Source organism: Rosa chinensis, chromosome 2 (assembly GCF_002994745.2).
Source record: "Rosa chinensis cultivar Old Blush chromosome 2, RchiOBHm-V2, whole genome shotgun sequence".
NCBI lineage: Eukaryota > Viridiplantae > Streptophyta > Magnoliopsida > Rosales > Rosaceae > Rosa > Rosa chinensis.
The window spans coordinates 6,808,966-6,833,340 of NC_037089.1; the positions used below are offsets into that span (position 1 = coordinate 6,808,966).

General features: G+C 45.4%; 2 protein-coding genes across 3 annotated transcripts; both read right to left on the reverse strand.

Moving 5' to 3' along the window:
* Positions 1–113: 113 nt before the first annotated feature.
* On the reverse strand, positions 114–3,102 carry LOC112183378. The gene is made up of 7 exons (XM_024321737.2): positions 2,853–3,102; positions 2,596–2,714; positions 2,278–2,360; positions 2,053–2,174; positions 1,653–1,817; positions 831–918; positions 114–714 (listed from the first exon to the last, which is right to left on the reverse strand). The coding sequence occupies exons 1-7, from the start codon at positions 2,971–2,973 to the stop codon at positions 516–518; spliced, it is 897 nt and encodes a 298-aa protein (XP_024177505.1). The 5' UTR covers positions 2,974–3,102; the 3' UTR covers positions 114–515.
* A 583-nt stretch (positions 3,103–3,685) lies between these two features.
* On the reverse strand, positions 3,686–20,224 carry LOC121051226. 2 transcript variants are annotated; one of them, XM_040513369.1, is made up of 3 exons: positions 20,015–20,224; positions 4,144–4,231; positions 3,686–4,028 (listed from the first exon to the last, which is right to left on the reverse strand). In XM_040513369.1, exons 1-3 carry the CDS (start codon positions 20,175–20,177, stop codon positions 3,842–3,844), a joined length of 438 nt encoding a protein of 145 aa, XP_040369303.1. In that variant the 5' UTR covers positions 20,178–20,224; the 3' UTR covers positions 3,686–3,841. The 2 variants fall into 2 exon arrangements, with proteins under 2 accessions (XP_040369303.1, XP_040369304.1); XM_040513370.1 differs by having other exon boundaries at positions 3,918–4,050.
* Between the last annotated feature and the right edge of the window lie 4,151 nt (positions 20,225–24,375).

Genomic DNA, 24,375 nt, shown 5'->3' on the forward strand with positions numbered 1-24,375 from the left:
TAACATAATAAGAAAAACACCTTTGATTCATCCGCGTAAGTTTCCCATCAAATTTTTCTAATTTTTTTTTTTTTTGGAGACATAAAGAATAACAAAACAAATGGTTAGCTTCGTATTGTACATTGTTAAGCTGAGAACATATTTCGATCAATCTTGAGTTCTTAACGAATCTCAAGAAAAATGAATAAATTGAGAATGTTACAAGAAAATGGTTTCATACGGAAATGCATGTAGTTTATAAGACGATCCCTATACATGTACAACATTGATTTGCATACACAACAGAGACTCAGAGAGTGTAATTCCTCTAAAAGTTGAACCATAATTGAGGTCACCAAGTATCTTATTTCTCTGGCACAGCACCAAGTCGGCCAACGAAGGTTGTCGGCAGTTATGAACGTCGAGGTAAATCCCAACAATAGTCGATAAAAAAAACTGCAAGACTAACTTTGTTATCACTTCAGGGGAAAGAACCAAGCAAATTGTATACTGATTGGTATAGAAGGACCAACAAATTAAGAAGTAGCCTTGTCCTGCTGCAGAGATGTCTTTATGAAGTCCACAACAACTGATGCCAACTCGGCTTGATGTGAGCTGTAGTTATGGTTAGCTCCCTCTATGATATGTAGTTTGTGGTTGGGTATAATCTTGGCAAACTCTAATGCGTCTTCAACAGCGATGACTTCGTCAGCAGACCCGTGGACAGTTAATACCCTGTATAAGAATCACTGAGAAACTTGGTCATGCAGAAAGTGCAAGAAAATAAGATCAAACAGGAGGGAAAAGGCAAACGTTAAAAAACAATAGGGATTTAGCTATAGTTTGCTTACCGACAATCTTTGTCAATCTGAAGGCATGCTTCATGCATATCTGTACTTAGGCGATCCATCAAACTTACCTCTGTCACTCGATAACTTCCTGCAAGTATAGTATCCATTAACTATGGGAGACCAGCATACCAGCTCGTGTAGGTGTGTGTCTGAGAGTGATTGCATATATATTCAAGGTGAGTAAAGACTGTAAAGCAGCAGCCGATCTTCAGGAATACCTCACATTCACTCTGCTAGGTTAGTTTATCTTTTTGGCCAATACTCCTAGGTTAACAAAAGCATCTACACTTCAGGCCTTGTCTATCAGTCACTCTGCCTAGTAAATTATCAAAAGCATAGACTTTTGACTCACAAGTTGCAACTATAACCAGTATTATTTCTACACCTCGTGGTCGCAGATAATTCTTTTCCGAATTTGAAAAAACAGGTAAGTTGGTCCTTCAACATTGTCAATAGAACCACAATCCTCACAAATTTATGAAGGGAAGAAAATAGGAATAAGGAATTATGGTACTAACAGACAGTATAAAACAAGTCTGTTTCTACAGTAACACTGCAGATAACATTATACTGATTCCAGAAAGCGAAGGAATACAAATGTTGAAACAGTTGAAATCTTTATCTAGACCATTTCTGTCCTACCATATGAGTTTTGGAGGTCAAGTCTGTTTTGTACAGTAACACTGCAGGTAACATTATACTGATTCCAGAAAGTGAATAGATACAAATGCTGAAACAGTTGAAACCTTTATCTAGGCCATTTCTTCCCTACCATATGAGTTTCTGGAGATCACCACACATAAAGTAGAATTAGCAAATTACCTCTCTTATTCTGAACATCAATAAATCCTTCCTTCTTGATTCTTTGCATAAAGTCTTCTCCCAAGCGTTCTTTAATGCCTCTCTTCATATCATAACGCCCAGAAACATTGACAACGGTAGGAATGTCATGATACTTGGAAGCATATAGGAGCACAACATTACCTCCTGAAGCAGCATTTCCAGCAATGATTTTGGTATAAGATAAACAAATACTATGTTTTCATTATATACCACCCAGTACCAACCGTGAAAGATCTATCTAGTATGAACAATAACTTTACAGGAATACTTCAAGCCAACTCATGATCAAGACTGTACTAAAAGCAAAATTATGGTACTTTAAAATGAGTTTTCACTAAAGGCAAAAATTTCACAAGAATTGCAAAGCAATCGAACACACCTTTACTGTGCCCAAGGATTGCACTTGGTACACGATTTGCCCCAGAGAAGTGTTGGACTACAGCATGCAAGTCATCAGCCTCTCTACGATAATGACCATACTGAAAGGTACCTTCACTTTCCCTGAAAACAGAAATACCACAGCTAAATCAACACCATTACAATGTCTCTAATGAAACTGTTCATAGAACCTATTAAACTCAGATACCATGATTCACAGCCTTACCCATTTCCAGCAAAGTCAAAACGGAAGGAGCTAATTCCTTCATTCTCCAACGCAACAGCAATGTTTGCAATACTAGTTGTCTCCTGGAAACCGAAAGAGAAGGCTATACCATCATGAAGCCTACCCAGCATTATAGTATTCTCATGAATCCTCACTCATAGACATCTTCCTAATGAATTACACTATAATACTGAATAACAAATCAGATACTATATTTAGCCACTGAAAATTTCATGGACATTTTCGTAACGAACTAAGCTGAATTCAATTTCAAAAAGAAAGAAGAACTTCATCGTTCATACATGACAAAAGCCAAACCTTTGAGGATCGAAAACCATGACATAAGATTACAATCTCCCCAGAACCTGTGTCATGTAATAAGCCCACAAGTTTTTCACCATGTTTGTTGGGTACAACGATTTTCAATTGCTGCTTCACTGCAATTAACAAAGAAACCACTAAATTACTTACAAAGTTTGTAACTTGGTTACAAGACAGCTGCACCCAAATAAAAATTCATAGTCTCAGTTCTCTCAGATTGATTCTTGAATCAGATAGACGATGAGATTTCTTACCCGGGTTTTGGGCAGTCTGGGCCATTTTCACGATTCGTTTTGGGCTGCGATTTTGGTGAAGACTGAGTTTTGGCGATGGGAACTTTAGGGAAGTTAAAGAATAAGAATTTGAGAGCAGCATTAAATTAGAGACAGGTGGATGACTTTTCCTCAAGGGCCAAGGTAATGGAAGTTTACCTAAAGCCTTTGCTTCTCTTTTGTTCTGCAACACAGTGTACAGAGCTCTCTTCACTCTCTCTCTTGCTTGCAATTGGCCAAAAACCAAAAAGTCTCTAACAAATTGAACCCTGCAGTTTACAGGATTCTCAACATTGCCACCTTCCAAGTAATACCATTGTTGACAATTCAAATTTGCATGTCCGAAGGGTAAAAAATTGGAACTTGGCAAGTAAAGGTGTCTTCTTCATTCAATTAGGTGATTCATCAACCTTGAGTTTTAATGGAAAACTCAATGATGTAGACTACATTCCTCTCACAAAATAAAAATTTCTACAAATTCAACATGATCCATACGATGAGTTGATTAGCCTAGCTAGCTATGAATGCCTAATTAGAATTAGCCTTGTCCTGTCCTGCTGCATAGCTGCTTTGATAACAGCTGAGGGGGCTAGCTAGGTTGGCTTGATGTGATATATACCCATGATCTGCACCTATATTTTCTGTAATCTGTGACTCAAACTCCATGCATTTTGATTAAGAGGGATGATTGTATCAGATGATCCCTGGACAGTCAAGACCCTGTACATACAGAATCACCAATCAACAGAAAACTTGAGAAAAGAAAAGAAAAATGAGGAAACACAAGAATCAATTATCGTGTATGCTTTCCTGCATTGTCTGTCGACTTTGAGGCATGACACATACATATATTAAACATCGATCCATCAAGCTAGCTTTCTTCGGTAACTAGATAATTAATGCTTCCTAAAAGCATAACATACATATATTAAGGCAAGCACACACAGAGATGTACCCTCAATGATTTTTTTTCAAAACAAAGAAAAAAGGAAAAACAGGTAACTGGACACATAGAGAGAGAGAGAGAGAGAGAGTGAGCTGTAGAAATGGTTAGCTCCCTCTATGGTATGTAATTTGTGGTTAAGTATAATCTTGGCAAACTCTAATGCGTCTTCAACAGCGACGGTTTCATCAGCAGACCCGTGGACAGTTAACACCCTGTATAAGAAATTGAGAATCACTGAGAAACTTGATCATGCAGAAAATGCAAGAAAATAAGATCAAAAAAGGAAAACATTAAACAACAAGACGGATTTAGCTATAGTTTGCTTACCGAAAATCTTTGTCAATCTGAAGGCATGCTTCATGCATATCTGTACTTAGGCGATCCATCAAACATTCCTCAGTCACACGATAACTTCCTGCAAGCATGGTATCCATTAACTATGTGCGACCAGCATACCAGCTTGTGTAGGTGTGTGTCTGAGAGTGATTGCATATATATTCAAGGTTAGTAAAGCTGCCAGTCTTCAGGAATACCTCACATTCACTCTGCCAGGTTAGTTTATCTTTTTGGCCAATACTCCTAGCTAGGTTAACAAAAGCATCTACTCTTCAGGCCTTGTCTATAGTCACTGTGCTTAGTAAATTATCAAAAGCATAGACTTTTGACTCAAAAGTTGCAACTATAACCAGTATTATTTCTAACCTCGTGGTCGCAGATAATTCTTTTCCCAATTCGAAAAAAACAGGTAAGTTGGTCCTTCAACATTGTCAATAGAACAACAATTCTCACAAATTTATGAAGGGAAGAAAATAGGATAAAGCAATTATGGTACAGACAGTATAGGACAAGTCTGTTTTATACAGTAAGACTGTTTATGAAGGGAAGAAAATAGGATAAAGCAATTATGGTACAGACAGTATAGGACAAGTCTGTTTTATACAGTAAGACTGTTTATGAAGGGAAGAAAATAGGATAAAGCAATTATGGTACAGACAGTATAGGACAAGTCTGTTTTATACAGTAAGACTGTTTATGAAGGGAAGAAAATAGGATAAAGCAATTATGGTACAGACAGTATATGACAAGTCTGTTTTATACAGTAAGACTGCAGATAACATTATACTGATTCCAGAAAGCGAAGGTATACAAACGCTGAAACAGTTGAAATCTTTATCTAGGCCATTTCTGCCCTACCATATGAGTTTTTGGAGGTCAAGTCTGTTTTATACAGCAACACTGCAGAAAACAATATACTGATTCCAGAAAGCGAATGAATACAAATGCTGAAACAGTTGAAATCTTTATCTAGGCCATTTCCTCCCTGTTTGGCTCCAAAACCAGTTGGTGTGCAAACAGTCTCTTTTGGGCGAGTGGTTGCGCAGGCGTGCCAGCACCGCGGGGTGCAGTCGTTGGGGTAGTCCCGTGACCTGACTTCTTCTTCAAGCGCTGTGGACGAGGAGAGCACCAACCTCGTCACAAGGTTCTTTTCTTGCCTTCCGGAAAAGGACTTCTTGCCTTACGCGGGTAAGGGCTTTGGTTGTGATCTCTTTGCGTTCACTGAATCGATACTCAACTTGAAAGCTGAGCAGAGCAATCACTGGGAAATTTGAGAGGAACACGGATTCGCTAAAGCGTGACTTTAGCTTCGCTGGGTTGCGAGGGCGTTACCCTTGCTTCGCTGGAAGTAACAGTGGCGGTTGTGTTCGCAGTCGGCTCCTGGGGAGACTGGGACTGGAAGTACGGTCGCCGGGTTGATCTGGTGAGGCTGACAGTCGGCTCGCGAGGAGACTAGGACTGGCGGGCGGTCACCGGGTTTCAACAAGGTTGAGGGTTTGCTCCGGGAGGCTTTGTAATCGCTGGGATTGATTGATTAGCGAGAGCTCCTTCTGTATCGTTTTTAGCCTCTATATATAGGCTACTGCAGATTCACTTTCCAAATAGGAATGGAATACTATATTTTAGGCCACAGTTATTGGCCTTGAATCAAATCAAAACTCTTAATAGTTTTGATATTATCGTAAGCGATAATTAATAATTATCCGCTTCTATCGCCGCTAGAATGTAGGCAAGTATCGGCCAGAGAAACATTTTGCCTCTTAGAATCCTAGATGTGATCGCTGGATGCGAGCAGTAGGATACGCACGTATTAATTGCAAATATATCTTCACGCCCTTCTGAGCGCTCAAATCTTCATGCAATTAATGATGATATCTCCTTATGAGACACGGGATAAGCAGCATCACGACCCAAGTCCATGCAATCCCATTTTGGGCCGCAAGTATCGGCCCACTGGCTCAGACCCACTAAAGGATTTTGCCAAACTTACTTTTGGGCTCAAACATTGCCCTCCAGGCCCCGAAATCAGGCCTGCTAAAATGCAACTGATTGAAGGGGACTTAGAAAGAAGTGTCGGTCGCTTGAAACGATGCCATTAATAAGGGTCGCGTCCCCTCATTTGTGAAACGCTTTCTGTCGCATCGTTTCCCTCACAAAATTCTTTATTTAAACTCACAGCCGCACTCATCTCTGCTCCATCTTCTTTGCAAACGATCCAGAAATGGCTCCCCCTAAGAAAATTGTCGTCGATCAGGAAGAAGAATTGAACGAAACGGCTGCTCGGACCTGGGGCACCAGTATCGGGGCTCGCATTCATCTAGAGACCACTATTCACCGACCCCTACTCCTTCGTTTTTCCAATCACCACACCGGATTAGGCCCAGCACCGCAAGGTGTTATCCCAAATGATGCCATCGCTATGTACGGTCTTCCTGTCCGACGGCCCATTCTAGTCCTCCGAAGGACTCCCGGAGACTTTAGCGGTTGGGGTGTCCAAAACCATCGAGCCAAGATAGGGAATTGGCCATCCTCCATTAGTGCGCAGGAAACCTCTTGGTATCGCGAGGCGCGGGCGCGAGATCTAGGTCGCTGGAATGCTGCGGGTATCACCCATGCTATTGATTTGTGCTTCCACCTTCCTCGCGGTGGTAATCGCTCGCCACTCGCTGCTTTCCTCTGTTTCTGGAATACCTCCACCAACACATTTGACTTCAAATTTGGTCAAATGAGCATTACCCTGTTGGACATCCTTGCCATCACTGGCCTTCCCATCGATGGCGAGCCGTATGTGCATGGTCAATTTGACTCGACCGATTTCACTTTGACCATGGCCCAGCAAGGCCGCAGCGCTCATAGTGGTTCATACCCAAGATGGCTGGCATATTACAGCCGGGAACACAATGCGACCGGAGGAATCGCTTTCCTTGAATATTGGCTCTGTAAATTCATATTCTGCACCTCCTCCTGCAAGCCCACTGGCACCTGGACCTATTTAGCAACGGCCCTCTACAACGGCCGCAACATCGGGCTCGGACAACCGGTCTTGGGCGCTATTTATCGCATGCTGTACCAAGCGACGATGCACCCCTTTGAGACCAACATTTCCGGACCCTTCTGGATCTTGGACTTCTGGATCCAGACCTACTTCCCATTCTTCCGCCGCGAAGATATCCTGCTATCTCCGCCGGTCGATCAACTGTTAGGTCGATGGTTTTGTTGCGAGGACAAGTACTCATCTCCCCCTACTCTGAATGCTTTTCTTATCTGTACTTGCTAGACGACATGCCATACTGTGATTTAATTCTGGGGAGACGATTCCCTTCTGTGTTACAATATGGATTCCTCCCTGGCGATCCTCGTTATCCCGACCGCGCTCGCCTGGCGTTCCGCCGCGCCATCTCTTTTTCAGACATTCGGATCGCTACCGAGGAACTCAGCTATGAGCTCTACGCTCCTAACCATTTCGCCCGCCAATTTGGCCTTGTCCAATTGGTACCAATCCCTCCGTATGATGCTTGGAACTACAACACTTCCTGGAGAAGATTCGGTCCACCTTCCGGGCCCCCACCGGCACAAAGTATGCTCGTGCTGGTCGACCTTCCCGATTGGGCTCAAAACCTAGAGGCTGTCGACGGAACCGAAGAAGGGTATGAGATTTGGTGGAGAGAAGTCTCTGTCAACTGCTGGACTCAACCAGATGACGAACTCTTCGCTACTCTCTTTGGCGAGCTCAGGAACCCATACCCCACTGATATTGAAGTGCTCGCTCGCTTTTCTGAAGACGCCAACAGGCCTCGACCCCTCCAAGTGGTCAGGCCTACGCGAGCTCCTCGCCCGGCCCAGGCTGGCATCGTAATTCGTGAACCACCTCCAGAAGTAAGTACTGCAACTCTAATTTCTGCAGACTCCTTCTTTGTTTCATTTACTCATTCTTTTTTGTATTAGGGGAGTGCGCCGCGCCCTGGCCGCCGCACAAACCATGCTTCACCGGCCGCTGGACAGACTGGAAAACAAAAAACAGTACTTGCTGAAGCTACAGCTGAGGGCTCTTCTTCCTCTTCTGATGACGACGATCTACAAACCGTAAGCACCCTTTGTCTTCAGGACCAACTTTGTGATTTGAATGCTAATCTCTCGCTTCTCCCAGGTCGTGGCTGCTATAGCCCGCAAGCGTAGTCGCTCAGATGCTCATACTGGCACCTGGGAAGAAGATGAACCGATGGCCGACCGGCTGGTAAGAAACAAAGAGCCTATGTTAGAAATTATCCCTGTCTCTGCCCATGTTTCACACCCTTCTCCTTTACAGGTTCGTCGCAGACCATCCAACCATGCCGGGGAAGGCTCTTCAGCCGCCGCTCAAGGGACAAACGCTTCGCGAGCGCCAACATCCGTGGGACCTGAAAATCTTCCACCTCCCGTCAGCACTGATGGCGGCTCAGCCTCTATCCCTGTACAGATCATAGAAGATAGTTCCGATGAAACGGAGGAGAATGCGCCCCTTCCGGACGCATCAACTGAGGAACTGCTCGCTACACAACCACCAGCACTCGCATCACCTGATCGCAATCCTGATGAGGAAGCTCAGGAATCCGCGCCAGTAAACGTCTCATGCGAGGGTCATGTGGCAGAGGTATTCTTAATTGAAAATTGGTGCCTTAGTTCCTATTCTTCTTGTACACCTGACCGTCTTTCCTCATTGCAGAGTGACGTCCCTGTTGAGGAGGTCGCTGTCCCTGACCCTGCTGAGCCCGCTGATGACGGCATGGCGAATCAAGAACCTGCCCCCCAGATTCCAGAGATAGTTGCTGATATGGATGCAGTACCAGAACAAGTTGCGGCCCCGACCATCGAACCTCAAGTAGGCCCTGCTGCTGCTACCGCTGACGCAGACATCATCGCTGAAGTTCCTCCTCCTGAGCCTCCTAATAGGCTGGAAAGACTTGTTCGCGTACTCGAAGTGGCTCCCCCGAGGGTCGCGGATGAAGCGAGGGACAATCTGCAGCGACTCCTGGGTCCTGACATTTTACTGCCGGGCGCAGCTGCCAGAGCTCAAGAGTATCTGATGGTACTTCGCCGCGAATGCGCCATCGCTGAAGATGAATTCGTTGAAATATATGAGCTCTTGCAAAATCTTCCTGCAAGGATCAAAGATAGGACGACCGCGGCCGCGCAGGCCAGGCAGGTTCAGGTTCACTATCACGGCCTTGCACAACAAGCAGAAGTATCTCGCGACTCTCTAAGCGATCAAGCGATTCGCGTTAGGGATCTGAGAATCTCACAGAACCACCTTCGGACCCACATTCAGGATCTCCAAACCCAACTAATCGAAGCCCAGGCCCAACTAGTGACGGTCACGTCCCAACTGGCGCAGGAGGAGCCTCAGCTAGAACAGCCCTTAACGGCGCTAGAAGCAATGTCTCAGGACTTGGCTCAAGCGCGCGAAGCAGTTCGACAAGCAGAGCACGCTGCTGCCGACGCTAGCTTTCGTCTGGATGAGCACTTGCTTCGCTTGACCCATGCAGGTCGAAAACTTTAGGCCTCCTGTTTTAGGCCCATTTACTTTGTATAAGGATATATTCAATATATACAGTATTCAACCCGCTTTGTTCGGCCCAAATATCATTTAAGGTTTGCCAATTAATGAACAGCAAGACCGTTGAAAAGATAATCCTAATTTGGGCGGTTGCTTTCTTGGAGACCGTCCTGCTTCCCACGCGTTTTCAATATCTTCCATTTCCGAGATAATCGCATTTAACCGCATTGATTCTCTTATTGATGGCGTTGAAAGCGTCTCAACTGCCTACCGCACGGTGTGAGATCAACCCTATAAATACCAGCTGCCAAAGAAGAGCGATAACCAAACCACCATGTTTCTTCCAAAGATAAACTCGCCAGCCCTGTTGCTTTTCCTCCATTTTCTAAAATCTTCCCACCGTAATCTCACCCTTAGCCACAGATGCTTAGGCTTCATGGCTTAATCTCAAGACCTGGTTAGGCTTCATGGCTTAATCTCAGGTCCAGCGGCGTGTCTCTGGTTACTGAAAATCTGGATGAACTTGCCAGTCTCAGTTAAACCGAAGAACACGCCGCGCTCCTAACGCGGCAGAACCAAATTCTGAGGAGTCCAACTTTTCAGATTGCCTGCGCGGAGCAAACAGAGGAGGGGAGGAAGGCCACTTTGAGGCTTTCCTTTCTGCCTCCGCGGTCTATCTCTGGGGCCTGGGCACGCACTTTCTGATTTACCCCAGGAGGTAGATGTGGTTGTGAGTCACGCCTGCTCTGGAGCCCAACTCTTGCCTGGAGGAGAGGCCCCAGCAGGGGAGTGAAGGCCCTCTTTTTCCAGCATCGATGACAGCAGCGGCGACTTAGATGGGAGGAGGATCTGATCATAGGGGGAAGAATGCTCTGAGGTGGTAGCGTCTAGATCCTTCTCCACACGGCCACGGCGAACACTTTAAACTTTCATGTCTGTAGCTCGCATGTGAACCTGTATTGCTCTATTCTGTTGTATGCTTCTGGCCGCAAAGCCACTTTATGAATAAAAATGCTCGATTTACTCAAAAATCTGTACAAACGCAAAAGCAAAAATAATCCAAAATGAAAGCCTCTTGTATAGGCCTTTGTATTTATTCTTAACACGTTTTGTCAAGATCATGAATAACAACCTAGTAACTGATAACATGGACTATAATCATAAACAAAACCTCTTGTATAGGTTCTTAAAATGAAGCCTCTTGTGTAGGCCCTAATAGATATTGAGATGTTGCCCCCCAATGTTCAGCGGGGAGCAGAAACAAAATAGAAAGGCCACAGAGAAAAGGCCGAATAACCATAACGCTGCGAGCCGATGAAGATTAAGGTTGCCCCCCAGTCGGAGTAAAAACAGAGTCGGGAGGATCGTCAAACTCCCAGACACTTGGATAATATTTTTTCAAAAAACGACCGTTAATAGGGTTGCGATGGATAGCGCCGTCGATGTCTTTGAGGTGAAAAGCACTGCGCTCCAATATTCGGTGGATAACAAAGGGTCCCTCCCATCGCGGCGTCCATTTACCGCGACCGGTGACCTTTTCACCCAGGGGTAAAATGGCCTTCCAAACGAGGTCACCTTCTTTGAAACTGCGACCCCGCGTCCTCTTGTCATAGGCGCGGGCGATACGCTGCTTGTCCATCACCAAATTGTCCAAAGCGGCCAAGCGCTGCTCGCTTAAGTCTTCGTGCTCCTGCCACATTGCTTGAACATAGTCCTCACCAATCAAATGATGCTGTTCTTGGACTCGTAAGGAATGCACATTAATTTCTAATGGTAAGACAGCGTCATGTCCAAACATAAGCGCGAACGGCGTCGTGGCGGTGGGGTTACGTTTAGAAGTGCGATAGGCCCAAAGTGTCTCGTACAAAGTATCGTGCCACTGTCTAGGATTCTCCACCAACATCTTCTTTAGTAAGGTGATGATTATCTTGTTGCTTGCCTCCGCCTGGCCATTAGATTGAGCATAGTATGGAGTACTATGGGTGAACTGAATACCAAAGTCATGCACCAGCTCTTCAACGGGGCCTCCCATGAACGCTGCCCCCCTGTCCGACACCAGCACTTCAGGTATGCCAAACCTGCAGAGAATATTACGGAAAATAAACTGGCGAATGGTAGTGCCGGAGGCCTCCTTCAGAGGCTCTGCTTCAACCCATTTCGTGAAGTAATCTGTGGCGACGATGATAAACTTGTGCTGTAGGGAAGAATGAGGATGGATCATCCCAATCAAGTCTAGCGCCCAGCCTCGCGCAGGCCAAGGTTTAATTATAGGTTGCATAGGGTGTTAGGAACATGCTGGACAGGACCGTGTGCTTGACAATCTGCACAGCCTTTGGCGAATGCAATACAATCCTTCGAAATGCTGGGCCAATAATAACCATGACGTCGGAGGAGCCAACGCATCTTAGGTCCGGCTTGATGAGATCCACATATCCCCGTGTGCACCTCGCGCATCAATCTTTTGGCTTCGCGACCGTAGACGCATCGAAAATCTATACCATCTTCGCCACGTCTGCGTAGTTCATCACCTCTAAGGAAGTAATTCAATGCGAGGAAACGAATTTTCCTATCAGCGCTGGAGTTTGGTCGTTTGAGGTATTCAATCAGTGGTATCCACCAATCAACATCAATGGGCTCGAGTACCGCAACCACGGGATCATCTGGAGGATCAGGGCGAGCAAGCCACGAAGGTAGTGTACGGCGCTCAACTTTCAGAATGCGCTCGCGCACTCCGTATTTCAAGCTAATGCCTGTAGCCAGCTGAGCGAGCTCATTGGCAGCAAAGTTACGTTCACGTGGTATATGTTCCATACCAACATCTGTAAATTGGTCCAGAAGCTCAACGGCGCGACTCAAGTAGGGGATGAGCAGCCAACTCGTACAACGATATTTTTCCAGAAGCTGATTGATCACGAGCTGAGAATCTCCGCGAATCTGAACGTCCCGGACGCCCATTTCCAACAGGACTTTGAGTCCAATGATGAGAGCTTCATATTCAGCCTGATTATTAGTACATTGGAACGTGAGCTGGAAAGAATAAGAGAAACGGTCACCGGCAGGATTCTCCAGGACAATCCCTGCGCCGGCCAGAGTATCTGTTCTTGAGCCATCAAAGAATAACACCCAGGGTTGTAGAAAAATAGTAGCCTGATACCAGACCTCGTATTCAGGAATGCATGCTTTATCTGGTCGAGTCGTGGCGTTGCAGGCAATTTCTAGCTCTTTCAGTACGGGTATTTCTAGCTGGGGATGATGTGCTAGAAAATCTGCGATAGCCTGCCCTTTGACCGCCTTCTGGGGTACATACTGGAGCGAAAACTCTGAAAGTGCCAATACCCATTTGCCAATGCTGCCTCTCAAGATAGGCCGGGACAACATATATTTGACCAAATCTGTCTGAGCGATGATGCAAGTAGTAAAGGATAACATGTAATGTCGCAACTTGCCCGCCGAAAAGTATAGGGTTAAGCACAGCTTTTCCATGGGGGTATACCTTGTCTCGCAATCTGTCAGTACACGGCTGAGATAAAATACAGCGTGCTCGATACCGTCCTCATCGTCCTGAGCGAGCAGGCTACCAATGGAGGCGGCGGCTGCTGAGATATACAGTTTCAACGGGACTCCGGGTCTAGGTGGAACCAAGACTGGTGGGTTTGCTAGATAGGCCTTGATACTGTCGAGAGCCTCCTGATGCTTGGATTCCCACACAAATTCATTCTGTCCTTGTAGTCCCAGCAACGGTGAGAAGGGCTGGATTTTCCCTGCAGAATTAGAGATGAAACGCCGTAGAAAGTTAATCTTACCCAAAAGACGCTGTAATTCCTTCTTCGTCCGTGGGGGAGATGCATGAATAACTGCGCTTGCCTTGTCCTCGGGGACCTCAATTCTCGCTGGTGGACTATAAACCCCAGAAAGTCTCCGGCTACCACTCCAAACACACACTTGGCCGGGTTCATTTTGAGTTTATGTTGGCGCATGCGCTTAAACACTTTCCTGAGATCCGCGATGTGATCCCCTCGCTTCTGAGACTTGACGACTACGTCATCAATGTATACCTCTAACACCTTTCCAAGTATGTCGTGGAAGATCAGGTTCATGGCTCTTTGATACGTCGCACCGGCGTTCTTCAGGCCAAAAGGCATGACTACATATTCAAACACTCCCGCGAAGCCAGGGCAGCGGAAAGCAGTCTTGTGTCTGTCTTCTTCAGCGACCGGAATCTGGTGATATCCCGCAGTGCCGTCCATGAAGGACAACAGCTCATGGCCCGCCACCGCGTCCACCAACATATCCGCGACCGGCATGGGGTAAACGTCTTTAGGTGTGGCGAGATTCAAGTCTCTATAATCAACGCAGACTCTTATCTTGCCATTTTTCTTCCGGACAGGCACTATATTAGATAGCCACTGGTTATACTTGGCCACTCGTATGATGCCTGACTTGTGCATTTTCTCTACCTCTTCCTTTACCAAGATCTGGGTCTCGGAGTTCATTCGTCGAGGCTCCTGCTTGACAGGCCTCTTTTCAGCCAGAGTTGGTAATTGATGACAAACCAAGTCTGGTGACAGGCCGGGCATGTCCTCATACTTCTCCGCGAAACAATCCTTGAACTCTAGCAATAATTCGATGAGCCTCTGTTTCTCGTTAGGCTCTAGGTAAGCACTGATGGATACTTCCATAGGCTCGCTTACCGTACCCAGGTTGACCTTCTCTGTAGGGTCTTTAACCTTGGGAGGTGTATCGTCCAGCGCCGCTGGAGCGAGCTGAATGTGGACTTCCTCGTCATCCTCCGGATCAGCAAGTTCTTCATTGACGACCTCTAAGGTCGCGATGCGATCGTAAGCCTCTTTTTCCACCATGTATGATGACAACCGCTCGTGTATCGAGTGGAAGGCTTCCATTCCCTCCTCAGTGAGGTCGTAATCCATTAATCAGTTAATGGTTTGGGCACAGCATGGCCGGGCCGCTCCAAGCCTTCTTTTGCGAGCGTGAGACCCCACTGTGCTAGTTCAGAGGCCGTCACCCCTGTGGGGCGGCCCTTATCGTCGATGCCACTAACCTGCAATGGAGTGATAGGTTCCAAATAGTATCTGGCATCTACATAATTTGCGGAGACCGGAAACGGACGGGGATCTGCTGGGACCACCTCTCCCGTGTCTGTTTCTCTATTCCACATAACCAACTCTTGGTGAAGTGTCGACGGAACACAGTAACTCCGATGGATCCAATCCCTGCCCAAAATGGCGCTGTAGGCCGCATAACAATCCGTCACGAAGAAAGCATAAACTCCCTCTGCTGGTCCGACTTTAATACGCAAGAACAATAGCCCTAGGGTTTTGGTGACAGTTCCTGCAAAGTTTTTGAGCGCAAGAGATGTGGATTGGATTTTCTCCCGCTTGATTCCAAGCAAGTGCATGGTCCGAGTAGTGACAACATTAACGGCCGCTCCAGTGTCAATCATGATTTTGCTGACTTTGACACCACCGATATCTGCCGTAATGTATAGCGGCCGCATGTGTTGGACCATGGCTGGTGTTGGCTTAGAGAAATGCATGAGCAACCTTTTGTCTGGAACCCCCGCTGGTTCTGGTAAGGCTCCGTCTTCTACCGGAGTTGCGGCTGCGGACGTGACCTGCAATGGTTGCGCACCCTCTTCTTCTGTCTCCTCCACGCAACACTGGGCAGCGACCGGCAAGGCATATCTCTCGGGGAGCACATAAACCATGTTGCAAGAAACATTATCTGGTTCAGTCCCCTCCATGTTGACATCCAGATCAATCTTGGGTTCTTCCAATGGGATATCAGTCTGGAACTGCCGAGCCAAGCGATCTACCAGCGACTCTTCTGTAAGGCCTTTTACCTGACAGTGTTCAGGCCCTTGTGACTCGATTTCTTGCTCAAGTACCAACGGCTTAGGGTTTTCCGGTTCCCTACATTCTTCTGGGGCGGAAAGGATCACACTTTGGACTTTCTTAGGTCGCCATTGCAAAGTGCTAACCACTCTGTCTTTGCCCCCAGCCTGTCGAAGACTGAAGCTTTGACCGCCGGTGCTTCATGGGAGAGTCTGCGCCTAACATGCGGTCGCCGAGTTGGCGTGCTGTTCCTTTGGGTAGGGGATGGTGAGATCTCTTTAGTAATCCTGCAAAACACACTGGGCTTTGAAGCTCCCATTAACGAATCTGTTTGCTTGTCAAGACCATGGAGAGGTCTCAGTGGTTTAGCAGCCAGTGCCTCCAGCTCTTTCTGGTATCGTTCAGGCGACTTGACCAATTGACAAGGTTTGATTAGGCCTTGGTCTAAGGCCTCTAGAGTGCGTTTGGCTTCACCGAAACGGAGCTGTAGCTTCCTCTTTCTGGACGGGCTAATCTCCACTGCCTTCCCCTTTTCCCTGGTGTACCATCTACCTTCTTTGATGGGATTAGCTGCTGCAGGTGGTATATAGGGCTTGGTCAAAACATCTTTGCAGTCACTTCTGACCTTTTCCCGCTCTGGTTCTTTCGCGGTTGCTTTTAGTTTCAGGAATAAATTGGAATCTCTGGGAGGAGGTGGTGTCACTTTCTCCCGTTCCCTCGAGCTGGTAGGCTGATAGTTCCGCGATGGGGAAGTCCACTTGACTGGTGGTAGGGAACCAAAGCGAAATGTCTGCTCAGCTTCCTCATTCGGCGTTTGGATACCACATTCCTCTTTACATCGCGAACAAAGAACCACAGGTGAGGCCTGGTTGGTTGTCGCAATTTTATCCTTAACAGATGCCTCACCTGCGGCGGATTTATAACCCTGTTCGCTTGGGGCCAAATCCAGTGTCGGTTTCCGTTGCTGCTTCCTGCTCCAGTCTATGTTGACCATATTAACCCCAGTATCAGGGAAGGGGTCCACATCCACTAGTGCCGTCGCGGTGACTGGAGCTTCGACCTGCAAGTTACCGTTATTAAGCCATACCTGAATTTGGTCCTTAAGTTTTACGCAGTCCGCAGTGTTGTGGTTCCACAGGTTATGGAACTTGCAGTATTTCTTTCCTTTCAACTGCTCTGGCCGCGGAAACGGCCCAAAATCAGTTTTTACCATCTTCGCAGCAATCATTTCGTCGAGAATCTCGTGCGCTTTGTTGGCATCGTAGGTATATGCCGTGAACTCCGGCTTAGTGAAAGCCATCGACTTGAGCTTAACAGGCTCCTTGGACATCTTCAACTGTTTCAAAGACGAGCTTTTCTTCCCAGTCAGTTCATAGGCAGCTATATCATTATCCTCATCCTCTTCATCGTCCTGGCTCACCTCTGGCGTACCACGGTGATAATAAGGGTCGTAAGTGGTCGGCTGGTAGCTCAGGGCCGCTACCGTACGGTGTTTACCGGGCACATACGTTCCTTTAGAAGCGTTCTTCCTTGCATCTGTTTCTCGAAGGAGATGCTCAAAACTGCCTACTTCTGTGATGAGTTCCCCCATCGACTGTATCATGCTGCCATGCTGCTTCTTTCTTTGCCTGGGTTCCAAGCCTTTAACCGCCAACTTGACCAACTCCTTCTCGGGCAGAATGACGTTCAGTTTGGCCTTCTGGATTTGAAAGCGCAGAAGATAAGAGACTGCTGATTCTGCGGGCTGTTGGGCCATCTGAGTAAAAGAGGCCAGATCTACCTCAGGCTCAATATTCCCAAAAGTTGCCCGGAAAAGTAGTTCCATCGCCGGCCAATCCGCCACTGTCCCTGGCCTAAGTTTAGAGAACCATCTGAAGGCAGCGCCAGATAAGGAGGTACCAAAGATCCTGCACTTGAGGACGTCATCGTTCTGATATTGGCCGCATTGCACCCTAAATCTGGCCAGATGAGTGGCCGCATCTTCCGTGTCTTCCCCTGAAAAAGTAGTAAAAATAATGTTCTTATAACCTCGAGGGAAAGGTGCGAGCATGATGTTTGGCGGGAAAGGTCCTTCGTACACTCCATCTGGCTGGGCCCTAGGGTTTGCCATTCTGATCATCTCCTCTACCTCGTCCCGTCTCACGTAATCCGGACCCGGAGGTGGAAGGGGTATCACCAAAGCTCGGTGAGCAGTTTGTTCAGGGGCTACCTGGTTTACTACTGTTGATCCTTCCCCGCCATGTACAGTGCGGGTAGCCGTTTTTGGCGGGAGAGTCATTGCAGGAATAATTTCTTCCTTTGACAAAGCGGTTATCTTGATCGGAGTGCCAGTTTGGTCGAGCGCATAATAGCTTCCTGGCAATTCTTGATATGTTATTTCCGCCCCATCACTGTCATACTGGACAAAAGTCGTAGGCTCTGACGCAGCTCCTATACCTTTCGAGGCTTGATACTTCCTGGCGGCCTGTCCACCTGATGAAGCAACCTTTTCCTTACTGCCAGGAATAACCAAGGCCTGCTCCTTGTTCTTCAATGGGGTAGCAGCAGCCATCGTCGACGAAGAACCGACGTTCTGATTGGCCTTGTCGCGCTGATTTGGTGGCACGTACTTGCCTGAACCGGACGACTGGCCAAGAGAGCCAAGGATGGTATTAGGGTCTCCTAAAGCTGTGTGCATCACCTTCTTCGCATGGTTCAATTCAGCTCTCTACATAGCCACTTCAGTTGCCAAGTTGGTCCCCTCCTTGCGGAGATCAGCAATGTTCGATGTGGTTTGCTTGGAATGATCCGCTATAGCATTCAGAATTGTCCTATGACGCTCATCTTGTGCGGCAGCGATAGTTATAGCCTGCGCTTTCAAGGCGCTCTCTGTCTGTGTGACCTGCTGCCTGGTATTCTCCGCATAAAGAGTCATGCGCTGTTCAAACTCGCGGAGGAGTTTTTCTGATTTCGCGGTTTCTCTGGCTAGATCCGCATCCATCTTCTTGCGATGGTTATCGACATTCTCCATAAGGATCGCGATAGTCTCATCGACGGTTGCTCCTTCCGGGATAGGCTTCGAAACAAAAGCCTCTTCCGCTTCCACTACAGCGTTGACAGTGGATGGATTAACAGGCTCGCTAGCCTGATTAGTGTTGACGCTCTGACCTTCAGTTGCGGCCAAGTGATTCTCACCTTGCGAAGTTGACATACTAGATGATTGAGCCTGCAGAGAGAATCGTTGCGTTACTTGTTCCTCAGATAGACCACGACAGTCCGCACGAGAATGCGATCTGTAGCTGGAGGTCTTATGCTTTGGGCAGCTAGCGTAGCCTTTTTTGGTAAGGGTTATTGCTAGACTTCCCAATGGTTGCGTTCAGAAAGAAACCCTAGTTTGGGGTCCCACTGGGCGTGCCAAAATGTTTGGCTCCAAAACCAGCTGGTGTGCAAACAGTCTCTTTTGGGCGAGTGGTTGCGCAGGCGTGCCAGCACCGCGGGGTGCAGTCGTTGGGGTAGTCCCGTGACCTGACTTCTTCTTCAAGCGCTGTGGACGAGGAGAGCATCAACCTCGTCACAGGGTTCTTTTCTTGCCTTCCGGAAAAGGACTTCTTGCCTTACGCGGGTAAGGGCTTTGGTTGTGATCTCTTTGCATTCACTGAATCGATACTCAACTTGAAAGCTGAGCAGAGCAATCACTGGGAAATTTGAGAGGAACACGGATTCGCTAAAGCGTGACTTTAGCTTCGCTGGGTTGCGAGGGCGTTACCCTTGCTTCGCTGGAAGTAACAGTGGCGGTTGTGCTCGCAGTCGGCTCCTGGGGAGACTGGGACTGGAAGTACGGTCGCCGGGTTGATCTGGTGAGGCTGACAGTCGGCTCGCGAGGAGACTAGGACTGGCGGGCGGTCACCGGGTTTCAACAAGGTTGAGGGTTTGCTCCGGGGAGGCTTTGTAATCGCTGGGATTGATTGATTAGCGAGAGCTCCTTCTGTATCGTTTTTAGCCTCTATATATAGGCTACTGCAGATTCACTTTCCAAATAGGAATGGAATACTATATTTTAGGCCACAGTTATTGGCCTTGAATCAAATCAAAACTCTTAATAGTTTTGATATTATCGTAAGCGATAATTAATAATTATCCGCTTCTATCGCCGCTAGAATGTAGGCAAGTATCGGCCAGAGAAACATTTTGCCTCTTAGAATCCTAGATGTGATCGCTGGATGCGAGCAGTAGGATACGCACGTATTAATTGCAAATATATCTTCACGCCCTTCTGAGCGCTCAAATCTTCATGCAATTAATGATGATATCTCCTTATGAGACACGGGATAAGCAGCATCACGACCCAAGTCCATGCAATCCCATTTTGGGCCGCAAGTATCGGCCCACTGGCTCAGACCCACTAAAGGATTTTGCCAAACTTACTTTTGGGCTCAAACACTCCCTACCATGTGAGTTTCTGGAGATCACCACACATAAAGTAGAATTAGCAAATTACCACGCTGATGCTGAACATCAATGAATCCTTCCATCTTGATTCTTTGCATAAAGTCTTCTCCCAAGCGTTCTTTACGGCCTCTCTTCAGATCATAACACCCAGAAACATTGACAACGGTAGGAATGTCATGCAACTTAGAAGCATATAGGAGCACAACGTACATCACCTCCTGAAGCACTCTAGTCAAAACCCAGAGCCTCTATCCTCCCTGAATATCACCCATCTCTATCTCTACCTCTACCTCTACCTCTACCTCTACCTCTCACAAAAGTCCATCGCATTAGGGATTTCACATTTTCACCCACATACCGAACAGCTACGTCAATAAAAGCAGGGACAACTACGTCATTTCCCACCCCCGAGCTCAACTCACCACCTCAACTCTTCTTTAGTACATGCTCTCCCCAAGAACCCCCCACAGCAATTTTCTGACTCCCCAAAACCATAGCCAGGGACAGCTGCGTCATTTCCCGCGTCCGTGAACAATTGAAAACAGTGAACTCAGCTTTAGTGTATGTATAATAATAATAATTTGTTGGCTCATCATTCAAGTCCGGGAAAAGATCAAGACGTACCACACCAGGGTTTCTTGGTTCATCATTCAAGTCGGAGAGAACAAGAGATTCCACACTAGAGCTTCTTGGTCGATCATCCGAATCCGCCACAAGAACCCAAGCTGACAAGTCTCTCTTGGTTGAACATTCAAGTCCGGGGAGGACGTCTAGTAGTCCAAAATCAAGAGGATTAATTACTGCTTGTAAGTTCTGATGTCGACGAGTTTTCCTGTTCCATTCTCGAAACGATTGGAGGGAAATCAACCCGACATGCAAGTAGAGACTTTCTCTTGATTGATTGATTAATGTAGTTCCTGGTTTTCTTGATTATATATAGAAGCTTTGAGATTGGTGTGTAACTTTGTATTGGCTCTTGGAAGTAGGAAAGCTGTTTCCGCTAGGAAAGTTTTAAGCAAATTATGGTTACTGACCACCGAGCTGTATACAACTTAACTATACCTTAACCGGAACTGAAGAGAAAGAAAAGGTAACTACTATTAATTACTTACTTATTTCCGTCGATCTGCCTAATCTAACTATTTCGGTTCGATCACCTTCAGTTTCTTGATTAATGTGAGTCCTTTTGCGTATAGGACATTAGGATGCGAGTAAACGTTTTGCTAATGGTTCAACATGTTGGGCTAACAATATGTTTCATATGTAATTACCAATTAACATCAATCGTTCTTAACAAAGTACTTTTTTCATCAGAAAAATAAAACAAAATCGAAGCTCATCCTGAGAAAAACCATTAATTAATGCATTCAGAAAATGATTGAGGAGAAATATATCAAATCAAAGTTGGGATTTCCCGGGCACGAGGTTATGAACAAAAGCAATATAGCACGATTTATTGAAGTCAAGGCCATATTCTTAAAGTCAAGCAATGATCCCCAAAATCTAGCTAATTAACTAGTTCAATTATGTGCTATAGTTGATGAAAAACAAAAGATCTTTAGAAGACCAAGATTTAATGATCAAATGTCACAATTTAATTGACTAACTGAAAGTATCTACTCTATAAGATGCTCTAACAAAAGGAAGATGTGTACATTTGAACTGCCCAATAAAAAAAAAACCCTAGGAGAGTTTTTCTCTCTACCTAGCTTCTCAACGGCGCCCTAGCCTCCATCTCCTAGCTTCCTTCTATCGCTCTCTTGTCTACTTCTCTTCACCCAATGGCCTCCATTGATACTGTCACCAAAAGCTTCGCTGCTTTCCTTGCACTCGTTGAGGGAGGCAGCGCTCCTGACCTAGGGAAGATTGGTGGTGGTCTTGTTCGCAAGTCCTCCCAATCTTTTCTGATTGGAAAACCTCTGACCCGCAAGCCCATTGATCCTAAAACATTCAAAGCTTACTTTCACCGCACTTGGATGGTGGGAAGACCACTTGGGAGCAAGAACAAGAATCCTTGCTCTCAAAAGAAAGTGGGTGTGGCTCCACTGCGTCTCACTTACCCTACTGTTGCTGCTATTCAGTAGGTTATCCCTAAGGACAAGGGCAAAGGGAAGCTCTAAGTTTTATGTTTCTCGATACCTAGCATTTGGGTTCTAGTCTTTTGCTATTTAAGTTTAGCTTCTCTAATTGTACGCCAATTGAGGTCTCTAGGCGATTAGAGTTGCTCTAGCAAGGATTTAGATAGTGTTGGATTTGTGTTCATATGGCTAGGTTTGAAAATTATGCTCAATTTGTTTACGATGAGGTTTACCTGTCATTTGCTTGGTAGCTTAAGCCATCTAGTTTTTATTTGGTGTAAGACAGCATATGATGTACGTGTGTTCTGGCCATGAATAAGTAATGAAATTATCTATTCTTTACCAAAAAAAAAAAGAAGGAAGATGTGTACCAAAAGTTCATATCAATGCTTCGGTGTTTGGTAATAAACAATCATAATAATCCAAGCAAGAAAAAGCGATATTAGTCGTGATGCATGTGTGAATCCGATAGAAACGAAACAATTAACGATAAGTTATATAGTTTCAGTTCACATTGGATTTAAATAGTGAGAAGGCAGATTTGACACACAGACATCTGGAGGACCATAAGTTGAGAAGATTACAATACCAATTGGTGGCTATGCTTCTCTTATCAATCGCCGTTTTAAGAATTCACCAAGGACAAGATGCCTCGGTCAAGCATTTGAATTCCAAACGTGGGTAGTTGGAGACTTGGAGCCACTAGTTTTATTTTTCACGGGTGAGCCTGTATTGAGTTGGTATTTTCTTAGGAACCCTTATTTTGGAATATTCACACTACTCATAGATTAATTACGAGGTTTAAATTGATTAATTATAGTGTTTTTTTTTTCATCACCTTAGATGGATTATAGTTCTAAAAGTGACTTATACTGGGATTTAAAATTAAATTAGATTAAGGGTTAAATTCTCTTTTAATGTAACAAAAAAAAATTTCTTCTTATATTTACTCGATCAATAACGTACGCTTTTTCTGTTTTTCCTTTGCTTTATTACAACAAGTAGCTAGTGATTGAGCATAAACCACAATAAGTTCTAGCTATATCAATCTATAGTAAACACCCACAACCTTGCACGCTTTACCTTGGATAACATAGTCATTTACCTTTTTTCTCACGTCAACCCTAAACAAGTCGAATAACTTGCACAAAATCTAAGTTTCCGAATATTAAAAAGCTAAATGAGGATGTCTCTTGATAACCAGCAGTCCGGCCTCACGGCAGCTCGGACTTGTCAACTTTCTAGAGTGATAGAATGGTCTTGTGAAATTGATGATGCATGGTGTGAATGCAAGAGTAGTCAACTAGCTAGACCTTGTAGCAAGATACTCTGCGCAATTAAAGTTTCCAACTGCTACTTGAATCTAGCTATAGCTAACAGAAGCTTCGATCCGCCTTATCGATCAGTTGAACACAGAGCATTGAAGAATATGGAAGATACTCTTACAGAAGAAAATGGGTCTATAAGTATAAAATGAACGTACGTATACAAAAATTGTATGACTTGTATGGTAGTAATGGTCATTATATATATCGTATTAACAATCAAAATATGAATTTTAGTTAGATGCACGTATTTGATTTGTTTTATTAACAGTAACTATTGTAAAACTAAGCACTTGAAAAGTACTGCTCACTAATAAAATTCCTGAAATGAATTCTTATGAGAAAACTCATTGAAAAACACGTTTATCTATTTTTGTCAAGTATCATTAGAAGTGTTTTTATGTATTTGAAATGCTTTAGTTTTGACAACTCTAAAAGCAATATCGAACAAGTTCTTAACCAAACATGCATAATATATACAAGGGCATTGACTAGAATAGATCTCATAAGAAAGACCAAAATTAAAGGAAGGGAGAGTTTCAACTTTGATAGGTAAATGAGAGTTCTTAATCATCATATGAGGGAAGTTTTGGTGAAATTCAGTATACGCGGGTAGACAAAGAAATGGTAATTAACCATGTGGGGAAATGGAAGATGGAGCTAGAGGGGAAGAAACATAAAAGATGGAAAGAGAAGTACGTACGTGGGAGATAGAAGAGAACTATAGAAAAGCCAGAAAGGGACAGTATGGTCTGCCTTCCTCCCTTGACCCTTTTCAAATCTAAGAATACAACCCAAGTTGCCATGGATGCAGATTATTCAATATGGGTCGTGAGGGTGGACTTTGACCACTACTTTTCTGTTTTCAAATCTCATACAATTGAGCATACTATTAGTACAAAATTTATTGCTATCCCTTATTGCCTGGCTGCTTCTCATATTTCTCCCTCTCTCTCTCTGGCTTTGCTTTACTAGCCTGCTACTACTTTTCAAGTTCTCATCTGCTA

What these genes read in the sequence shown, in the direction of transcription:
- LOC121051226 (XM_040513369.1), bottom strand. Translation starts at nt 20,177, where the DNA reads ATGTACGTTGTGCTCCTATATGCTTCTAAGTTGCATGACATTCCTACC. An exon ending in TGATGTTCAGCATCAGCGTG is followed by an intron (nt 4,232 to 20,014) that starts GTAATTTGCTAA and finishes CCATGCTTGCAG; the next exon opens with GAAGTTATCGTGTGACTGAG. An exon ending in CAGATTGACAAAGATTTTCG is followed by an intron (nt 4,029 to 4,143) that starts GTAAGCAAACTA and finishes TTTCTTATACAG; the next exon opens with GGTGTTAACTGTCCACGGGT.
- LOC112183378 (XM_024321737.2), bottom strand. Translation starts at nt 2,973, where the DNA reads ATGCTGCTCTCAAATTCTTATTCTTTAACTTCCCTAAAGTTCCCATCG. An exon ending in TTTGACTTTGCTGGAAATGG is followed by an intron (nt 2,175 to 2,277) that starts GTAAGGCTGTGA and finishes TTCTGTTTTCAG; the next exon opens with GGAAAGTGAAGGTACCTTTC. An exon ending in TGATGTTCAGAATAAGAGAG is followed by an intron (nt 919 to 1,652) that starts GTAATTTGCTAA and finishes CTATACTTGCAG; the next exon opens with GAAGTTATCGAGTGACAGAG.